The sequence below is a fragment of the Zootermopsis nevadensis genome, unplaced genomic scaffold, assembly GCF_977971745.1.
Source record: "Zootermopsis nevadensis isolate Lab colony 2312 unplaced genomic scaffold, Znev_1.0 Znev_ptg000061l, whole genome shotgun sequence".
Taxonomy (NCBI): Eukaryota; Metazoa; Arthropoda; class Insecta; order Blattodea; family Termopsidae; genus Zootermopsis; species Zootermopsis nevadensis.
The window spans coordinates 18671571-18692209 of NW_028259192.1; the positions used below are offsets into that span (position 1 = coordinate 18671571).

The following is a 20639-nucleotide window of genomic DNA, read 5'->3' on the forward strand; positions in this document are numbered from 1 at the left end:
AGCTTGTTATAAGCTTTTCTGAGAAATCCTTGCAACAAAAAGAATAACAGGAACTTCATTATTTCGCATCTCTTCATATCATTCCAGTGGTTGACTCCAGATCTTAGATTTATATTGGCCATGTTTTCTAAAAACTGATGGGATAACTGGTTGGTTTCTGTTTATTGGTTCAGCAATTTCAGGTGTAAAAGAAAATTCATACAAACAGTGCATGAAGAGTCAATGCATCACACCAAGTCAGCTGCTTAATATTGTGTTCATTTAATGACATTTCATGCTGATTCAATAGAAACAAAATGGGCACTGATTATGAGAAGAATAGCATAATAAGGCACAATTATTTACCCACATATTCCATGTAACAGTGGTAAGAGGAATAATGGAAACAAACTTATGAAACAAAAATGAAAGCATGGTTACACATAGCCACAATTCAACAGGCACCTTGAGAATGGACTGTGGTGTGAATACAGCGGTTGGAGAAGCAGGAAGGTCTTGCTGCTCCTGCAACCGAGATACTGATAACAGTGTTCTTCGTCGGACATGAGGTGTCTGAAGCAAGGATAATGCATCCACGTTGGAATACCGATCCAGTCTTCTGCAATAGAACAACAATGTTTTAAGCATTATAACATGTCAGGAACTTATATTAAGTACTTTAAATGAGAAATGTTATGTTCTGTAACATTTCTATCAGCTTTCACTGCACTATTTTAAACTCAAAATAGTAATAGCATGTATTTATCTGTATTTAAATTAATTCAATCCATTAATTGTGGTTTATTTAATGACACTGTCATTATGTCAGACTATGCAGTGTCAAATGATGTGATAAGTAACAAATTGAAAAGGATAAGAAAGGAAACAGTCAAGGAATAATCTAATGTACTATCTATTGTGGGGGGCTGGACAGCCGGGGTTCAATCCCCGATGGGGGCAGAGGATTTTTCCTCTAGCCTCTGCGTCCAGACCAGCTCTGGGGCCCACCCAGCCTCCTCTACAATGGGTACCGGGGTCCTTTCCCGGGGGTAAAGCCGGCCGGGGCGTGATGCTGACCACTCACCCCCCATCTAGTGCCGAGGTCAAGAAAGAAAGGAGCTATACCTCCACTCACCCCAAGCACCTTTACGGCACATAGCGGGACAAACTTTACTTTACTTTACTTTACTTTACTTTACTATCCATTGTGGGACTGAGAAAAACCACAAAAGTCCTGCACCAGGATAGCCAGTCTCTGTGCTAAGACAAAGTGATCAATAAATATCCTGGTTTCATGTGTTCCTTCCCATTTTGAACACAAATAAGAAACAGAAAAGAATATTGCAGCATCTTATTCTGTGCCCTGTGTTATCTTTGTTAACTTACTTGCGTGATGATGCAATTGCACTTCCTAGAGGTGATGGATAGTGGTCTGAATAACGGAGCCGTTTTACAGGGGAACCATCCATGGTTTCATCATCAGACTTGGGGCTTGGGTGTGTAAGTGTTGGGAACACAACTGCTGGCACATCCCTGCCAAAACAAACAGAGCCAGCTCCTTACATAATGTAGCTAATGAAAAGTTCTCAATTTCCTACTTGGTAATGTTTATTACTGTCTTTCCCCTCCTATGAATGGGTTCCCCATGCAACTGCCAACACCATAAATGAATAAAAAGATGCAGGGTGATATGGTTCTATGTTCTTCACATACAAGAGTTTATGAACAAATTCTAACCATCATATAATAGGAAATACTTCATTTTTTAAAACACTGATATATAACATTAAGCATAATGCAGTAAATGTTAAAGATGGTAACTAATATAAGGAGAAAGAGGTGTTTAACATGCAGTCATATAACACAGTGAGCATGTTCACATTCAAAATAAAACTATGACAGAATTTCCCAGCTACACTTGCATAGCAGAACTTGCCCATAACTTCTGACTAAAACTGTAGAAGTTACATTAATTTCAATTCTGGCATGCTTATTTTGTGTATTTAAAGTGCCATTCCATGTGTCATCAGGTAATTTAAACTGATTTAAATCCTACAGAACAAAAGCATTATGAGGAAATGAAGTGTCCTAACTTTTTCTCACAATGTTACCCAAAGAAACGGACCACATGCCATCTCAATCTCTGTTCCATTAAGATATGACAAGGATAAGGGCAAAATTAGGTTGTGACATATTTCACATTCCTAACTGAAAATCAGCTGCAGAAATAGAGAAGAAAAATGAAGTAATCAATTAAAACAGCAAACACATAGAAGTATTACAGCCAGACACACATGCTTTGCAGAATATACCTGGTGAAACTGAATGTCTCTGAGACAGCTCGAGGTGTGCATAGAAATGGTGTCATCTCTACTGAAGGTTTCTCCATGCTGGACCGATCCCGTTTAGCTGGCGTGCACGGTGGTGCAGGAGGCTGAATCACATGACTCCACGTCTCACGAGCCTTCTCCAATGTCGCCTGGATTAATGACGATCGATAACAAACTGGCTGTAATTCACCACGGTGCACATCCACAGACATTGGAGTTGGTCGTGACACTGTGATCATCACAAGGAATACATTACCAAACTTCCATTCATAAATAGTATAAAGTAAATGCTAGTCAAATGTTAAAAACACCACATATCACCAGCTAAAAAAGGGATTCCAATGCTATACTATATTCCATATCATTACTCTAAGGATCATGGAAATGTTTGGGCAAGACAATTAATTAGGCTGAAAAGGCTATTGTTATCAACAAACAGAAACAGACTTTCATTAACTGAACAAAATAAGACTGCTACCATACCAAAAGCAGCAAATTATGGTACCTTCATATCATAGAAGTATGAAACAGAGCAGATCTATAATGTTATAATGTAAGTTCTACACCCATTTCTTATAGTAACAAAAAACTGTTGTAAAGTGTTCTTTCAGTTAAGTAATTTAAAGCAGAGACCAGGATTACTTCCTTTCAGAACACATTTTAGAGTAATTCACTTGGATATTGGTACTGAGGATAACAATAACTGCAAAGAAATCTGAATATTCTTACTGGAAACATTTTAATCTGAGTCCTTACTTCCCTCTGTTCTGGATATGTCCTACAAAGAAGAAACCAGAGGTCAGCTGCACACTATACCTTGCTTCCAGTTGGTGAGGCAGGACTTCTCCTGTGCACAGTACAGAGCCAGTTTCCTGGTGACAGACGGTAGTGTGTTAGCATAAGCCTGAACAATGGTGTCTCGGACACAACTGGATTTGTCTTCTGTGTGACCTTGCTTCAAGCTATTTGAGTCCATGTGGCTCTTTGAACTGCGAATGCTGTTATTCACTTCCATTGCCTCTGCAATCCTAAACAGTGAAATTTCTTTGTATTAATCAAATCTTCTGAGATACCATAAAAAAATTACTACTGCAGCAATCAAACATTCTAATGATAAGTAACGATACACAAAAAATAATTTAAAAAATGTAAAATAGATTCATGAGAATGAATTTACTGATTAAGGGGCAAAAAATTATGAAAACAATGATATTTTATCAATACTTTAAACACTTCCAATGTATGTTTATCAGTCACAATTACAAACCAAATATCATCACCCCTTGTACTGGATAAATGTTCATTTTACTGAAATTTCATTACACATATTTTTTCTTATACCTAAATCAACGTGTATTAAGATATGCAATCATGGAACAAATTCTGAAAGAAGATTTTGAAATTACATCTACACATATTTGTAAATTGTCACGTTACTATTTACAAGTATCCACATCCCACAGACAGAACTTGGATATTGAACTAAGACTACTGCTCATGAAGGATTAAATGCAGACAATTGAACAAACTTTCATTCAGTGTTCAATATCTATTTTATCAACAGCAACTCACCTAGAACGCTCAAGGTAATACATGACGTGCATGTCATCTGCTTGAGAACTGTGGCAATTCTGGAGAAACTGAGTGAATGCTTCCTCCTCAACTGGGGATAGGGCAAGTTGCAGGACCACACTCAGCTGATTCATCTGCTGGCAGGCTGGCCATAACAAACAGAACATTCAATATCAAAAGGTATGCATGGACAAATTTAACAGATGCCAAAGTTCAAGCAATGTAGACCAATACAAACTTAAGTCCTTACATTTAAAATTGGAGTGCCAAAATGTGAATACAATTCTCTTGGGTAAATGACATATTTTTGAAAACAGAACTATCAATAAATACAGAGCTAATAGAAACAGACAAGGGTTCAATATGCACATCTTGTGTGCAGATACCAGCAGTTTTCATACTTCTGAGGTTGTTTCAAAAGTTTATACAATTGTCATATAAGGTATACTCTATATTACCTTTACAAAAAACATCTACATTGCTGTAACAGAAAACTCTTAACATATAAAATGAAGTCTGCAATGATGAAAATAAGCACTATATTTACCACTGAAAAAGTGTTGCAGCAGATCTCTTGAGTTCTGCTCGTTACAGTGCTGCCGCTGATACTGGAATGCCTCATGAATTAGGCCATTCACAAGCAATACTGTTAGATTGAGCCTGTATCAACACATCACATTATACATACAGTCAAAAAATATTTATGAGAAATATGTTAAGTAGGTATAAACCTAAGTGTGCATAACATTATTTAACATTCATTTTGGTTAGAACATTTCTTTCAAAAACCACTCTAAACCATTCCAACTGTATTTCACAAAACAAATTCTGCTGATACTTACCGTATGTCCTCTATATCCTTCAATGGTGGTTGTTGCACACGAATGTACTTAAGGGCCATTTGGTGTTGGCCCTGATAGAGGAATGCTTGGATGATGCACTGGTGCTGCCATGGTTTCAGATCATCCATTGAGACGAGTGGATCCAACAACATGTCTATTGCTTCCTGCACAAACAAACAACCAACAGCAGCTATAGCCTGCATGAAAGGATAGATACACTGCCAATGTGAAGTTTAATAACAATGCAATTAATATACTGTCTCTCTTGGCCATCCTTAACTCCTTACCATCCATTCAGATGATCAGCTAGACAAGAAATTACACCTTTTATGGAACATGAAGTTCATTACAGTGTTCACAAGAGTCCACCATACGAGATCTATATAAAATATCATTACATTATATACACAGCTATCTTCCATCTGCAACCTGAATCAGAAAGACTGTGCAAATTTATAAAAATATAAGGTAACTTTTGGTAAACAAATAGTAGAACTTTTGTTTCTGAACTTGACATTTTATTTAACAAAGAAAGAATATAAAGTTCTGAAATGATTAAATTTAAGTTCATAATTATTAAGAAGAGCACTATTATATTTTAAAGATGGGAATAATCGGGCAAGTAAGCACCAATCCCAGGAACTCAAACCTGATCAAAGCAAGCTAAATTACCATAATTTATAATCAAATCCAAGAGCTAGCATCTTACTGTGAAATCCTGATGGTCCAAGAGCCACAGAGCCTGTGTTATCTTGATGAAGCTTGGAGTAAGACGAAAAGCAGAAGGAAACTTGATAAACTGGTTGATGGTAGCAGTGTATCTAAAACAAATACATCTTTAATGAGCTAGGATCCAGATATTAAAACACAGAACATTATACTTCTTAATGATAAAACCTTAAGTGGATTCCATTTGGCAAGTTTAAATCAAGTCTATTCAACTGTAACAAAAAGAAAACCATACTCCTGAAATTGAGTACACCAAATCAACACATTAATGAGACTAAAAAGCACTTACAGACTTCAGCAGCAAATTCTGTGTAGCCTCTTTCAAGAGGTGATGTGGATGATGAATTATATAAAATAAGAAACCCACTGTTTCTTTGAAAGTTAACAGAACTGCAAGCCAAGATTCTATGTTAATATTAGTAAATACATTATGAATACAAAACCACACACACCTGCGGGACTCCAGTAGTCCAGCCAAATCAAGGAAGACATAGATAACAATGCAGTGCTTTACATGCAAAGGAATACCATCCAGCAGATAAGTTCGAAGAAGAGACTGGACTGAAGGGGGAGGATAGAGTCCAGTGCCTCCATCCCGCTCCCACAGGGAGGAGAGGCGATCACCATCACATTCCCTCTTTACTAGTCCATCAATAAAGAGGATGTCCATCTTGTCAGTTGCCGACCTGCTAAGTTTCTGCAGCTCTGCCCTCCTGTAATGAAACACACAAGTATAAAACAGTATAAGTAGTAATGTTCTCTTGCTTAATACTGTGTACTATGTAGACTGATAATAGATGTGACATTAATCAAAGGAATATTTGAACTGTGCATGTACCTTTTCTGGTAGATTTTTGCAAGAGCAGCAGCAGGGTAGGGAACTCTATGTGGCCCAAGCTCTCCTGCAGTCTCAAAGCCATCAACAAGGGCAAGGTCACCACAAGGAAACTCTGGCAGAAGGCCCACATTGACAAACCATTCCACCACTTCAATATACACAGCAACAAGTTCCAAGACCTGCGCCTGCTGCGTCACATCTCCTACACCTGGACATATAATGAAATGATACAAGGAACTGGTTATCAGATCTTTGTGGGAAAGGGATGTTCCTTGTACTGAACCCCGGTCCCTGAGCCAATAGAAATTAATGTTACATCTTTCTTGGTTGGAGTTTGTAACTTTGTAATCCAATCAGGAATGAGCTTGAGTTCAAAGGTGTTTTCACCCTGTGTGGAGGTGACAAATCAACTGAAAACTCAATTCGACACTTACTTCTTCTTCATTTGGGCTTGAAAAAGGTCGGACGCATTCTGATCACAGCTCAATTTTGGAAATACCAATTAGAAATTAGCAGAAATCACAACTTCACATATGAGTATTCAAGTATTGTGAGCAAGGCCATTAACACTACCGAGACACAATCTCAATACTGAAAAGCCAAGGCATTTAAAGACACAGAACCCTGAGACATTCCTTTCAGCCCTAAATATTCAACAACACCTGGATTGACTACCATTCGAGACACAGCTGCGAGCACGAGGGCACCATCAGCAGATAGAAGGATGTACAACCTTACGGGAGAGGGGGGGGTTGATGATTACACTTGAGATTATCATACCAGCAGACATCCAGTGTTACAGGATGTAGCAGCTAATACAGAAAATTTACTAAGAATTTTGTGATGTTAAAAATCTTTATTTTGTTAAATTTATCACATATGTGCATTGTGCAGCCAGTTTCTACCCGTGGAGTTGCTATTTCCACAAAACTGAATATCATCATAACAAATTATCACATCATTATACAAGAAGCTGAGAAGGGGGGGTGTGTAAAATATTCTGTAAAATGCTACACTTTTCTCAAAATGTTTCATTTTCTTCAATGAAAACAGCTGCTTAATGTCATTTGTGCGTATGTTACTGCTTAAATTATAAAGCACCCTAGTGACTATGCTGAGATGTGAATAAATAAAATTATTCTCTTAAACTTCCAAAAATCAAGGTTTATAAACAGATAACAGTCATGTTCAATGACTTTCAGTGACTTCAACAGAACATATTTCAAATGAGTTTGATACCTTGTACAGTGGGATTCTTGCACATCTTGAGTAAACCCTGAAACAAGGTGGTGAGATGGTGTAGTTGGTTGCCACAGTAATCTAGCAACTGGTATAAATTGCTGTCCAGTTTCACACCTGAGTAATCATACAGTGGGATGCCTAGAAAGTAACATTTCTTGATAATGTACAAGGAAATAACACAAGTTATTGGTCCAAGTACTGAAGAGTGGATATGGATTTTCCATAAAAGCGTAACAGATATTTATTCCTACATTTAATATGTCACAGACTCAAGGTTAATTTTACAGCACAGTTGTAACAAAATACCTCCTTAGTGTCTTTCAATACCAGTAGTACAGTGTGACCAAGATATAATGAGTATTATAAAAAAAATCATTTGCACAGACATAGCAGAGTACTGAAAGACTGAAGAGTAACATTACCTGCTGGTGAACGTGTATTGTGCAACTGCAAACTAAATGGCAAATTTCACCAAAATTAATTCAGCCACAGCAGAGCTTTTCATGAAAAAAGATACAACACAAGCAATACATGACTCCCTAAATGTTTGTTATACTGGTGGCTTCATTAAAAGAAAAATATGTATGACACTGTCCACTTTCTGAGGTATATTTGATATGCATGCTTCAGAAGTTAGCTCTACTGTTATCTTTAGATAGGACCTTAATCAATTTCTTTTACAATAATGGAAATGGTTGGGATTGAACATGAGGCCACTTCAGTGCAAGGTTAGTGTATTAACCACAATATAATAAAAAAGATCTGTCTGTATAATATCATCTGAAGACAGGAGTAAACCCAACTACCAAAATGTTATGTAAATCAAATACACCCCAAACAATGGATAATGTAAAGCATAGTATTCTTACAAAATGGAATAACAAGTTGACCTTTCATGAAATATACCATGTAATGATATTCCAAATCAGATACAAGACATTCAAGCACTGTGGACTTCTTTAAATCAAAACAATCTAATGCTTTATACTGGTCTACATTTATAGTTTAAAAACCTACTACAGTACATATATTGGAAATAAGTAGTTTCTTGTCACTGGTCTACAAACAGCTCTTTTTAATGAACTGTTCCATTTACAGTAGCAGAAATAATAATGATGAAAAAAAAACATTTTGCAGAAATATTTGCCTTGGAGTTTATACACTTACATAGGTTGTCTGCGTGGGCCTTCAGACTGGTAGCCCGCTGCCACCCCCATTTCAGCAGGGCAGGCAATGTACAGCCCATTGCACTCTGACTTCCATCCACCCATTCAGCTGCACAACGAGACAGAAAGCCCAGTAGCTGATACTCCAGTGCAACTGATAACAGGAACTCCCTTTGCTCTGTCTGCAACAAAACAATACTGAATTAGTCCAGTCACACACAAATAAACCAGAACCTTTACGCAACCTTCTTTGTATTAATAAAAAACAATTTTGAGGTTAAGAACAAAAATGAATCTGGGAATCATATTCATAACCACAGTATTAGGCTGCCATCTGAAAAATGTTAATCATAACAATAAAATTAGTTATCACTTTAAGCCTGGTGGCTGTACCAATATTATCTGTCTCATTCAATCAAGATACTGGTGACTATAATGCTAAAATCTTAACTTTACTTATTTACTATTAAGTAATGCTATTTCAAGTAGATCACTGCAACTGCATTCCTTCTGACATAATTCCTTCTTCATAGGAACCACATCTGTCTTCCTTGTGTTACCTTATAACCAAGGCCATGAAACTGGGCAACAGGAATATGATATGTATGCTAACAGATATTTAAGATGTGGGAGAGTAAATCATTCAAGCAAAATAATTAGTTGAAGATTTCCGTCTTCTGGGCTGTTGCGCAACAACCCAGAAGACAGAAATCTTCATACTCACCGCTGTGAAAACCTCAAATCTTACGAAATAATTAGTTGTTCACTTAGTGCAATCCAAGAAAGATGGATAAACTGTACTGAAGTACCATCGAGTTTACCATTCAAGACTGAAAACTAGAAATACTGACAACAGTACAGTATCTAAAATGGTAAATGATTCTGCTTCAGATTAAGAATATGGACGAATTACAAAATAGTTTATGTTCCTGAATGATTCATCCACCACCAGCCGCAGCAAAGAATTAGCTCCAGTCCGACTGCAACAGCAGACAATGTGAAGGACACATTGTTTTGCAAAGAAAATTCCCATTAGAGGAAAGTTATTTTACTTGTACAAATTATGGAGTATAACAGGAGTGTTAGAATTGTGACAGAAAAGTCAATATTTATAGCATTGAATGCTGTAGAATGTTGTGTGTACATTTTCCTGTATTTCACACACTCTTTTCAGTTCCAATAATTTTCCCATGGGAGAAAACAATAACTGAATTCTGCAATACAGCTCAGACTTCTGAATCCCGCATTACTGGACAGAAGAGGAAATTCAGAGGATGTTACATCATGAACATCTCTCTTTGACTGGACATTCTTCTCCTGGGCACAAGATGGTTCATTAGAAGTAATCTTATGGGTTGTTAGAGTTACGCTAAGTAACTTCAGAAGAAAAACTGCACATACAGTAAGCAAAAAAAGTTACAGAACATAGTTGCAACTAGTTAAAAACCACTCATGACAAATGTGATAGAAAAAATCCTTAGTTTATATATTTCCCATAAATGTAGCATTAAGAAATTGACAGTGCTGGTGATTTTGCTTGTTATATATCAGCTGTACTGTAACCCAATAAAACTCACCAAGGGACAGTTGAATGTTGAGCTCACTTCCATATAAACTGGTTTGAGGCCTATAGCAATGCAATGGTGAAACAATTTAGTGGGGTACATAAGTGCAGAAGGTCCACTCAGTTCTAGCTGTAACAGAATATCTCGCTGCACACCTGGGTGACTCATCACCACCAGTTCCTCTCCCAGGAGACTCAAAGATTCTAAAAATATACAAAATTATAATAATTAAAGTTGCATCAGTTTCAAGGCTAAGAAAATCTGAGGAAAAGTAGGTTCAACTGTTGAAGTAGACTTGCTACATATTTTATGGCTTTATCATATTTTTTTAAACAATAACTTTTTGCTTTTCAGGTAATTATTTAATATGCACAGACTGTTTAAACAAGTAAGTCAGTACATACCAAATGCAAGAGCCGAAGGATAAAAATGCTCCTCAAGGCTTTGCACTGCAGTGAATTGTGAAAGACTGGCAGGATCCACCTTCACATCAAGAAGTGGAATGGAGTTGGCAGAATTGGCAGAAGCCTCCACAACTTCATCCAAGGAGAAAACAGCTATGTATGTGGAAGCTTGTCCTTTCACTATTTTGCCTGGCATCTGCTCCTTGTACCACTGATTAAGATCAAATAGAGCCATACAAGTTTTGCTGGGACAGTTGGCTCCCCACGTCTCCCATACAAACAGGCATAATGTCAAGTCACACTCCTGTACACCTGCAAATAGTTAAAATGTACCAATGACCAGGGTAGTCAAGTTACAAGACAGATACACAAGTCATTTTCTTTCTGCCCATGGAACAAACTTGGCTAGAACACACTTCCTTCCCAAATCCTTTGTTAAAATGGCCTGACATGAGTCATAAAAATTACTGCCTCTTCAACCATTTCATAGTCAATCTTCTATCACTTCACACTATATCACACACTTGAGCTACCGATGGTGCCCTGGACACTCATCAATTTCAATGGGCTCAGACCCTCTTTAAAAATACAGAATCACATAAAAATATTTAAATACAATTTGCATCAGATTATAAGTTATGGTTGCTATCTTCCTAATCTTTTTGCAAAACTGGATGTGCATGCATTATTCTGTACTCTCAAGCTTAGTAAAGTCGACAAGTGACAAGATAAATACATTTAAATACTGAACAATTATGACAAATGCAAGGGAAAGAGTTGTAGACAAGAGAGGACATTGTCAGGATATGTTCATCACAGCTGCATCCTCGTACAGTGCAATTTATCTAAAACATAAATTCAGACTCAGTACTTTTTACTCAGGTGCTCTGTACAACCTATGCAGCATTACCAAGGCCATATGGTTAGTACATGAGAGTGAAATCTTATTCACATTGTATTCAATATATTCTACTCTACCACTGAATATAAACATGTACAGAAGAAGCTCATTTCTGTGCATTTTCCTGATAATGTATATGAACATAAAATCATGTAATTATAGTTATAAAATATTTTCTTTCCTGCTACATATAAACAAATACACAAGGACTGAACACATACAACTTTGGCTGGCCATTTAAGATTTTCAGCAGAATCACCCAGATGCAAAACTGCAAGTACAGTTCATGCAAAAATTTATATGACACAGGCAACACACAGTTATGAATCACTTGTTATGATGAAGGTGCTGGATAAAATTCACTTGTTATAAATGTTCTGTATATGCAACATCAAGAAACTGAGTGCCGGGATAGCTCAGTCAGTATAGTGACTAGCTACGGGCTGGACGACCGGGGTTCGATCCCCGACGGGGGCAGAGGATTTTTCTTCTAGCCTCTGTGTCCAGACCGGCTCTGGGGCCCACCCAGCCTCCTCTACAATGGGTACCGGGGTCCTTTCCCGGGGGTAAAGCCGGCCGGGGCGTGATGCTGACCACTCACCCCCATCTAGTGCCGAGGTCAAGGAAGAGAGGCGCTATACCTCCACTCCCCCCAAGCGCCTACATGGCGTATAGTGGGACAAACTTTACTTTACTTTACGAAGAAGTTCTCACTACAGCATGTACTTGTTTTATTGAAGTTATATTGTAGGTATATCTTGGAATAGGTTCATAAAACATTTAATATATTTCAAAGTGACAGTGGAAAATTATGCAGAATGGACCAACAACAACAACAACAACAACAACAACAACAAAGCTGAGTGAAAATATTATATGAAAGAAGTAAACAGACTGCAAACATACATTGAGCACATGTGTCAAATTTCTGCAGGTATTGAAGAGTATGACAGCACACATTAAACCTTATAATACTATGAGACTGCAAAATATTTTAATTGGAGGGGGGGGGGGGGGGGGGAGAAAGCTGTAAAGCTATGCTTAGCAGTATCAAAGTCTACAATACATACTCTCATCCAACTCAACACGAGGATTGTCTCTTCTGGTAACAGCAGAAGGTAACTTGTTTATGGTGTGGCAAGCCACACTGCGGCCTCCCACCACAGTGATACCACCTTCATCTCCATCCACATCAAAGTCAAATCGATGCACACCTGATACAAAGTCCTGAAACATCACCATTAAAACAGATGAATTATAAACTCATTAACCAAACTAAGTGAAATAAACCACTCTTCTATTTTGTAATACTGGGAAATATAAAAAACTATAAATCATTTTGCATAAATGCATTTCACAATACTAACATACTGACTGGATCAAACTCAGGAAAGCAGCAGGCTACTAAACTGATATTTCTCAAAAGCATAAATTAATGACCAGGAGACAACAAATAAGTAACAAAGTGGTAAGAGAGAGTATTTGATTAAAATCTTTAAAGGAAATCAAGACTGGAGTGATCTCATTGGTGAAAGTACTCTGTTGTTATACTATCTTCAGATGCAAGCATACAATCAGCATATCACATATAAACACACAAGAATAGCATGGACATATTTTCAGTTTGAATGCAGATGACAACCATAGAAAAAGACAATAATTACTGTCCAACCATTTTTTAAAAATGTCATACTGACTGTATACATTTTCATTATATTAAGTTACACACCTGGTAAAGATAACCATAACCATCAACCCATTCCTTGGACTGGTAACACAAGGCATACATTACAGCAAATGGCAACCTATTCCTTTGGTTGGCACTACTGTGAACTGCCCATAGGTAGCAGAAGTTACGTGGGTCATCACATGGCTCCTGGAATCCAAATGAAATCAATGGCAGGGGATCCTGCATGGTTGGGCTCATGAACCTGCAAACAATGAGCAATTGCCATTAATTTTCTCCATAAAATGTAGAACGTACCTAAAAACAAAGTGAGATGCCATGAAAAATAAAAGGAAAGACCAGACACTGACCCTAATATTTTTTCAGTGATAAAGAATTTGTGGAATAAAAATAACAAAAAGGTGTACAGAGGGGTGGAAATCAAGCTCACTTTTAACTGACACGAAGGACAATACTTATCCACTCAAGAGATTAAATTCCTTACACTGAAAATTAGTATGTGGCAAAATAAAACTATTAAAGCAGCATATCATATAAGATTAAAAAGCAGATGCATTTAGATTCAACCGTAAATAATAATCAGTTAAATCTTCTGATTAAACTATGAGTCAATTTTAACTTGTAAAACAATGCTGTCAATGAAGGTCACAAATTTAAAAACACTATGCAGCAGACATGTGTAATATGTGCATAACTTAGGACAGAAGAGCTGTCTCATGGACAATGTAGTCAAATGTGATAATAAAAAGGCTTTAAAACTCTACACCACTGCTTACTCCAAGGTCAGTTGCATTAGGTTCCATATCTGGAAACTCCCAAAACTAAAACCAGCCACTATGCTGGCAATGCGGGGGATGTATGTCACTGCTGTTACATCTACACGTCGCCTCGGCACATTGAACATGTTGCCATCTGGTAATGGTAGCAGAAACATCTTGTCAGCTAGAAATGATTCTGCAAATAATCAATGGCATGTAAGAGTAAAAATACACAAATCTCTGGAAACACCCTAAAATCCCTCTATTATAAACCTCAATACCATAAATAACAAAATATACCAAATCCTTGAAATACATCTCATATTGTGAGGAGATAAAAATCAAAACACATGTTGTGAAAGAAATCCTGAAAAGATTTGAAAGTATGATTAAGAAATTACAGTAAGTTGCAATTTATTCTGAAATAATTAACCAGCAATATTATAGTCCTGTGCTAAATATTGTACTCTTAACCCTTTCACTTATACATCCTCGATATCCTGGGCTAATGCAGGCCCCTGCTTCACTTGGGCTATTCCAGTCTGTAACCTGCGTAATTCTCTTTTACATTTTTTATGGTCAGTATGAAAAAAATTATTTAAAACAAATGTGATAATTTTAAAAATTGAAATGCTTGTGTTACATGACAAAAACTGTATGATGGCTGTCTTCTGGGTTGCAGTGCCATGTAGTCTTGTATTCTTGCACTGCAACCTACATGGCAGCCATCCTCGGACTCACCGCCATAGAAACCCTCAAATCCTCCATAAAACTGAAATGTTTAGTGAAGTTAATGTGTAACTGAAGTAGAATGGAATGGTATAAACTTATCAGAAAATAGCATGTTAGAAATAAGAATATTATATCAGTGCCTAAATATGACAACAAAAATCTAAGTATAATAAGTAAAATAAACAAAACTGCCGTATCATTACATACATACATACATACACACACATATATCTTTATAACATTCCATGGATCCATAAGATAGTCAGATGACAATAGGATGTGGAAAAAGTCATAATAATAATAATAATACAATACATTTTATAAAGTACAATTCATACTACAGTGAAACCTCTATCCATCGTTCCCGGAACTATCGTTTTCCCGGATGCATCGTCCGTTTTGTTCGGTCCCGAATACATCCCATATAAAATAATGTTACATTTTCCCGCTTCTATCGTTCCTCGAACTATCGTTTTATCGCATCGATCGTTCAAAAATCTTAGTCCCGCCCCACAATTTTCCCGCAATGATCGTTTCTGAGAATTTAAAATGCTGATTTTTGAGATAAATTAATACCGAAAGACGCACAATGTTTTTGGAATACACAGTAGCGGTAACCTGTTATGTCGCCCAACCAACACAGATTCTTTTGGAATGAGGGGTCAGCGGTGCAGGGGTGATAGTTGGAGTGAATGGCGGTGCCCATTGTCAGAAATTTTACGATTTTAATTTGGGTGCACTCATATTTCGTTCCAGCGATGCCAGATGGCATGTGCAGTGTGAATTTCTTCACAAATGCTTTTATTATAAGTACAAAGGAAAGGCGAGCGAAACTTTTTCATTCTTCTGGTTCATATCGTGTCTTTTACAGCTACGTTTCGTTGAGTTCGGCAGTAATAGTACTTCCATTTTTCCTGTTACAGACCGCGAAGGTTGATGGAGCGGTGAGGAAGAGGGAGAAACGACGAATGCGAGCCCGAACTTTGCCGAGTTTTGCCGAAGCACACGCTGCATTGGCAAAAGTGAAGTCGTTCTTTTATGCGCATAATATTAGTGAACGTGACGAAGAAGGCATTTTAAACGTGGAAAGGGCTCTGTTTGGCCTAAAACGTAAAGTTTCGACAAACCAGTTGTCCATTAAAGACTTTTTTGGTAAAAAGAAGTAACTTTGAAAGAGAAACATTGTTTTTTTTTTTTAAATTTTTAATGCTTTCCCGCATCTATCGTTTTCCCGCATTCATCGTTTTTATTTCCCACCCCCGCCGAAAACGATGCATCGAGGTTTCACTGTATTACATAAATTTCACATAATACAAACTAAGGGTTCACCTAAAGTAATGATAAGTTACAAATAAATCTGCCCATTACATACAGAAGACAAATTAGCACTTATTTGTAAACAATAGAAATTCATTGACAGGGTAAAAGGAGTGTGTAATTAAGTATCTTTTTAATGCTACATTAATCTGTGCCTTCTTATTTACAAGACTTGTGAGATTTGATGGTAGACTGTTGAAAATTTTGATCCCTGCATAATGTGCACTCTTCTGAAAGCATGAGAAGTTGGCAACTGGTTTATGAAACTGATTTTTATTCCTTGTGTTGACACTGTGTACGGCAGAATTAGTTTGAAAAATTTCTTGGTTATTTACAATAAAGTTCATTAATGATAATATGTAATCACAAGGAAAAACTAAGATCTCTAATTTCTTAAACAGACATCTACATGAATTCCTAGGTTTGACACCAGCCATTAATCTAACAATTTTCTTTTGTAAAGTGAATTCATTTTTGCTCTTTGATGAATTACCCCCCAAAATTATTCCATACTTCATTATAGAGTGAAAATAGGCAAAATATATTGAAATGAGTGTGTCAGTGTTGCTGACATGCAACAGAGATCTAACTGCTTAATATGCTCCACTTAACTTAGGTATCAGTTTATCAATATGACTTGTCCAATTTAGGTGATTATCAATTTGCAAACCCAGGAATTTTGTATTTATTGACTCTTGTATATACTTTCAATTATAACCAATACTTCAAGCATATTGTGGCAAGTTATTTGTTACAAATTTTATTATACTAGAGCAGGGCACTCCTTTCGGAGCGCATTCTCTAATATGATATTTTACTTCCTTACTTCGCTGTTCTTAGTCTGTTAAATTTCTACGATCTAGTATTCGATGAAGACGTATTGTTGCTGTTAAAATACTATGAGAAATAACGGAAGGAAATTCTTGAAGGCAATATACCAACACAACAAAGAGAGTAAAGAAATGACGTAACATATTTTATTCTATGATTTTTTCGAATAATAAGAGTGTTACACTTTTACATTTATCGATAAATTTTTTAGATTTTGTAATGCGATTATCGTCGAAGATAATCCATTCATCGTTCTAACGTCGCCACGCCTTGAAATGTCCGTCGTTTCCAGTACCGTTAATGTCCACAAATTCTACCGCACTTTGCAATTTCCAATGTTTTCCATACATTAATTGGTTGTTTTGTCTCATTCTCATTATTTCAAATGTGCGTAGTCCATTTAGAGTCAATCTATTTATTTCCAAAATCATGTACTTTTGACGGTCACCAACAACAATTTCTGTCGTTCCACGTATGTAGTGTTGTTGACATTCCGTACACGTTCCGTTCACATCTGTTTTGGTTTGATACTCCAATAAGTCTTTGAAGTTTATCACGTTCGTTTGTGGTAAGTTCATGAACAATATTTGGTTTTTATAACGTTCCTCAAGTTGATGACCATTTCTACATGTTTTTGTATTCACCGTCTCATACTCAAACATGTTTTGCATATCAATTGGTAACTCCTCGAATATGTTGTAAATTGTTTCGGACACACTTTGAAAATCTCTTCTTAAATGTTCTTTAAGGTTTTGTCGTATTGAAATGACATTATGTAAGTTTTGAGGATGACTGTATGCGTTTGCAATCTCGTAGATCAGTTGTGCACCATTGTTGTCGCCCTCGTAGTCATTTAATATCATTTCTTTCAGACTTTCAACGAACGCAGTAGCTGAATGCAACATGTTTATTGAGGAAATCAAGAAGCAGTCTGATCCATTGGCATTCAAGAGTTTGAAATGTTCGATAGTTGGTACAATTTCACGTGTAATCGTCGTTTCATTCTGCCTCACTCTCCGTATAGGCTGTTCATCCTCTGTAACACTTATTGTTCTTATATTCCCTTCAACTTTTACACGTTTAACTGCATGTTCAACTGCTTCACTTTTAATTTCGTCAAGATTAATTTCAATTTTTCGCTTTCCTTCTTTTTGTTTAATGTCCTGTGTTCTCCTGCAACTCATACTCTGTTCGTTCAATATTTCTCTGTAGACAACGTTTTTAATGAGATTATTTTTTCGTCCCTTTTTTAGATAGACAAATACACAATTATCGCTTGGTGCACGTGAAAATGCGACGTAGATTTGTCCATGTGCGAAAGCATCCTGTTCCAAATAAATGCCAATTCTTTTGAACGTTTGGCCCTGAGCTTTGTTGATAGTGATTACGAAGGCAGGCGTTACGGGGAATTGGCGTCTCCACATAGTAAATGGGTATTCACTGTCACAATATAGTTTTATACGTGGAATGAAAACAATTTCCCCGCAATGATCTCCCGTTATGACCATACATTGAAGGAGGTTGTTGGTCATCTGCTGTACTAATAAACGTGTTCCGTTAACTAATCCTTCGCAAACGCTTAAGTTACGTACCAACATGACAATAGCGTTCTTACGTAGACGCAAATTATGTGGGGGCAGTGATCGTGGTCGCAAAGTGTTTAAGTATTCGGGTGTCACCATTTCACTGAACTTTTCTTTGTCCGAGTCTTCGACACCATCAATGCTCGAGTAGATTCGCTCAGTCTTTTCGTCGAGTAAGTCAACAACTCTCTCATTTATTTCGTCGACGTCACAATTTCTTGCAGCAAGGATTGCGGTAGTTTTGAGCATTTCGATGTCATTGTTTCTTATGATATCTCCGCAAATCTTTTCGACTAAATCGTCCGTACAAACCATGTTTTCAGGCACTTCTACCATGTCGTCGTGGTCGTTGAGCCGTCCTTCGCCGAGGTCGAGTAAGAATTTAGTCCATTTTATAGCTTGGGGTGTGGCGCGCATGTTTTCAGACAATGACATGACCTTAAAGTGTTTCCACAAAGTCGAATATTTTATTGTTGAATACAGTGTTGACGTTTTGTTTGAATTGCGTAAGACAGGTAAAATCTGTCTAAAGTCTCCACCGAGCAACATAACTTTACCTCCAAAGGGTAAGTTACAACGTGTGAAGTCTCGCAAAGTTCTATCGAGTACATCCATACAATACCGTGGTGCCATTGGTGCTTCGTCCCAAATAAATACGTATGTATCTATCAATTCTTTTCCTCTGTTATCCGTTATCGAAATGTTGGTGTTAGAGTCAGGCAAAACAGGAACGGGCAGCCCGGCTACTCTGAGGACAGTGTTTCCTTTAGGCAACAAACTTGCTGCGATACCTGTATAAGCCATCGTAGTGACTTTCTTTTGTCGTCCTACTAACAAATGGTACAATGTTTTATATGTGTAAGTTTTACCGCATCCTCCTGGACCATCAATGTAGAAGTACGGGTTTTTGACAGTTGGTTTTCCGTCTATATGATTAAGTATTATGTCAACGATTTCCTTTTGTTTCTTGTTCAATGATTTGTACATTTCTCCACCAATTCCAATGTGTTCATCAACAGTTAATTCTTTGTTACTTACTGTCTGTAATTTTTTAATTTCCTGAGGCAGTGTTGGAAAGTCCTTCAAACTTTTCCCTTCAATAATTAACAATTCATTAATATTAGCATGAGCTTTGTCACGTGCGTCAGAGTCAGAAATTTTATCTCGTTTTTTAAAGTCTTGCGCCATTATATCGATGAAATCATTGAAAAGCTCTTCGGGGTGCAATGGGTGACAATGCATTAGAATCTGAACAAACAAAACACGTAGCTGATAAGGCATTTGGTAGATCGCACCTTCTTGCATGAAACGTTTCCATTCAGCGTCATCTTCGATTAGTCCACGTGCTAAACAGGCTTCTGTGAATGTTTGGTAAGTGACATTGTCGTAAGTCTTTAAGTCCTCATAGTTTTTTGCGCCTTTCACATTCATCAAAAGAAAACGAAGATGGAATGTTTCTTGATCTCTAGGGCTTACACTATAAACGCGTCCGATTGTGTGTTTACCATCTCTTCGTGGAAACCATGACTTCTGTTTCTTCAAGTTCGTCTTTTGTTCGTATTCGACAGTGGATGCTCCCTTTTCTTTTCCATCATCGATACCTTTCATTTCTGCTCTCCACGTATAGTGCTTTGGAATTTCGAAATAACAATACTTTCGTGCGTTTTGGTCCTGTTTGTTCAATTCAAAATATTCAAGGAGCATTGTTGAACCGGCAATTGCTTTTCGAATGTCTTCGTATGTTGCTTCTTCTCCAAATTCGACGGTTTGTTCGTTCGGCAAATGCACAGGTAGACGTATGATTGCATGACTGCGCCTGTGCATTTCATTCTCAAGAATGCGATGTGCTGCTTCTGGAGCAGTGATCATGCGACTGTCTTGGTAGCTGGTGATCTCGTCGTAGTGAAGCTCATCTCCTTCGATGATTGTATAGTTTGTCAAATCACCACCTTTAAAAGCATATTTGAATAGGTACTTTACTGAAGTAATCGATGATACAGACTCAACATTGATGTGACAGTTTAATTCCTGCATCAAATACGGACAGTATGGAACAAATCCATTTTTTGCTGAGTAAGTGCGTCCATTATTTTGTCTTTTGTAGATTGGATAACCGTCTTCGACGATTATTGTGCAAGGAGAATACTGTTTGGGAAAACCTTT

The 20639-nt window shown here is 37.2% G+C and overlaps 1 protein-coding gene across 4 annotated transcripts in view; it reads right to left on the reverse strand.

Annotated features, from left to right (window-relative positions):
* Positions 1–20639, reverse strand: part of LOC110834862 (AT hook containing transcription factor 1 homolog) — a 50447-nt gene that overhangs the window by 23244 nt on the left and 6564 nt on the right. For all 4 annotated transcript variants that reach the window (XM_087340903.1, XM_087340901.1, XM_087340902.1 and 1 more), the window contains 17 exons: positions 14032–14209; positions 13298–13499; positions 12639–12795; positions 10668–10979; positions 10276–10466; positions 8700–8880; positions 7530–7670; positions 6291–6498; positions 5905–6165; positions 5433–5544; positions 4724–4887; positions 4429–4541; positions 3882–4026; positions 3126–3337; positions 2292–2538; positions 1366–1512; positions 445–598 (listed from right to left, as the gene is read on the reverse strand). In XM_087340903.1, the coding sequence (XP_087197029.1) occupies positions 445–598; positions 1366–1512; positions 2292–2538; positions 3126–3337; positions 3882–4026; positions 4429–4541; positions 4724–4887; positions 5433–5544; positions 5905–6165; positions 6291–6498; positions 7530–7670; positions 8700–8880; positions 10276–10466; positions 10668–10979; positions 12639–12795; positions 13298–13499; positions 14032–14209 (3125 nt within the window). The remainder of the gene's footprint in view (positions 1–444; positions 599–1365; positions 1513–2291; positions 2539–3125; positions 3338–3881; positions 4027–4428; positions 4542–4723; positions 4888–5432; positions 5545–5904; positions 6166–6290; positions 6499–7529; positions 7671–8699; positions 8881–10275; positions 10467–10667; positions 10980–12638; positions 12796–13297; positions 13500–14031; positions 14210–20639) is intronic.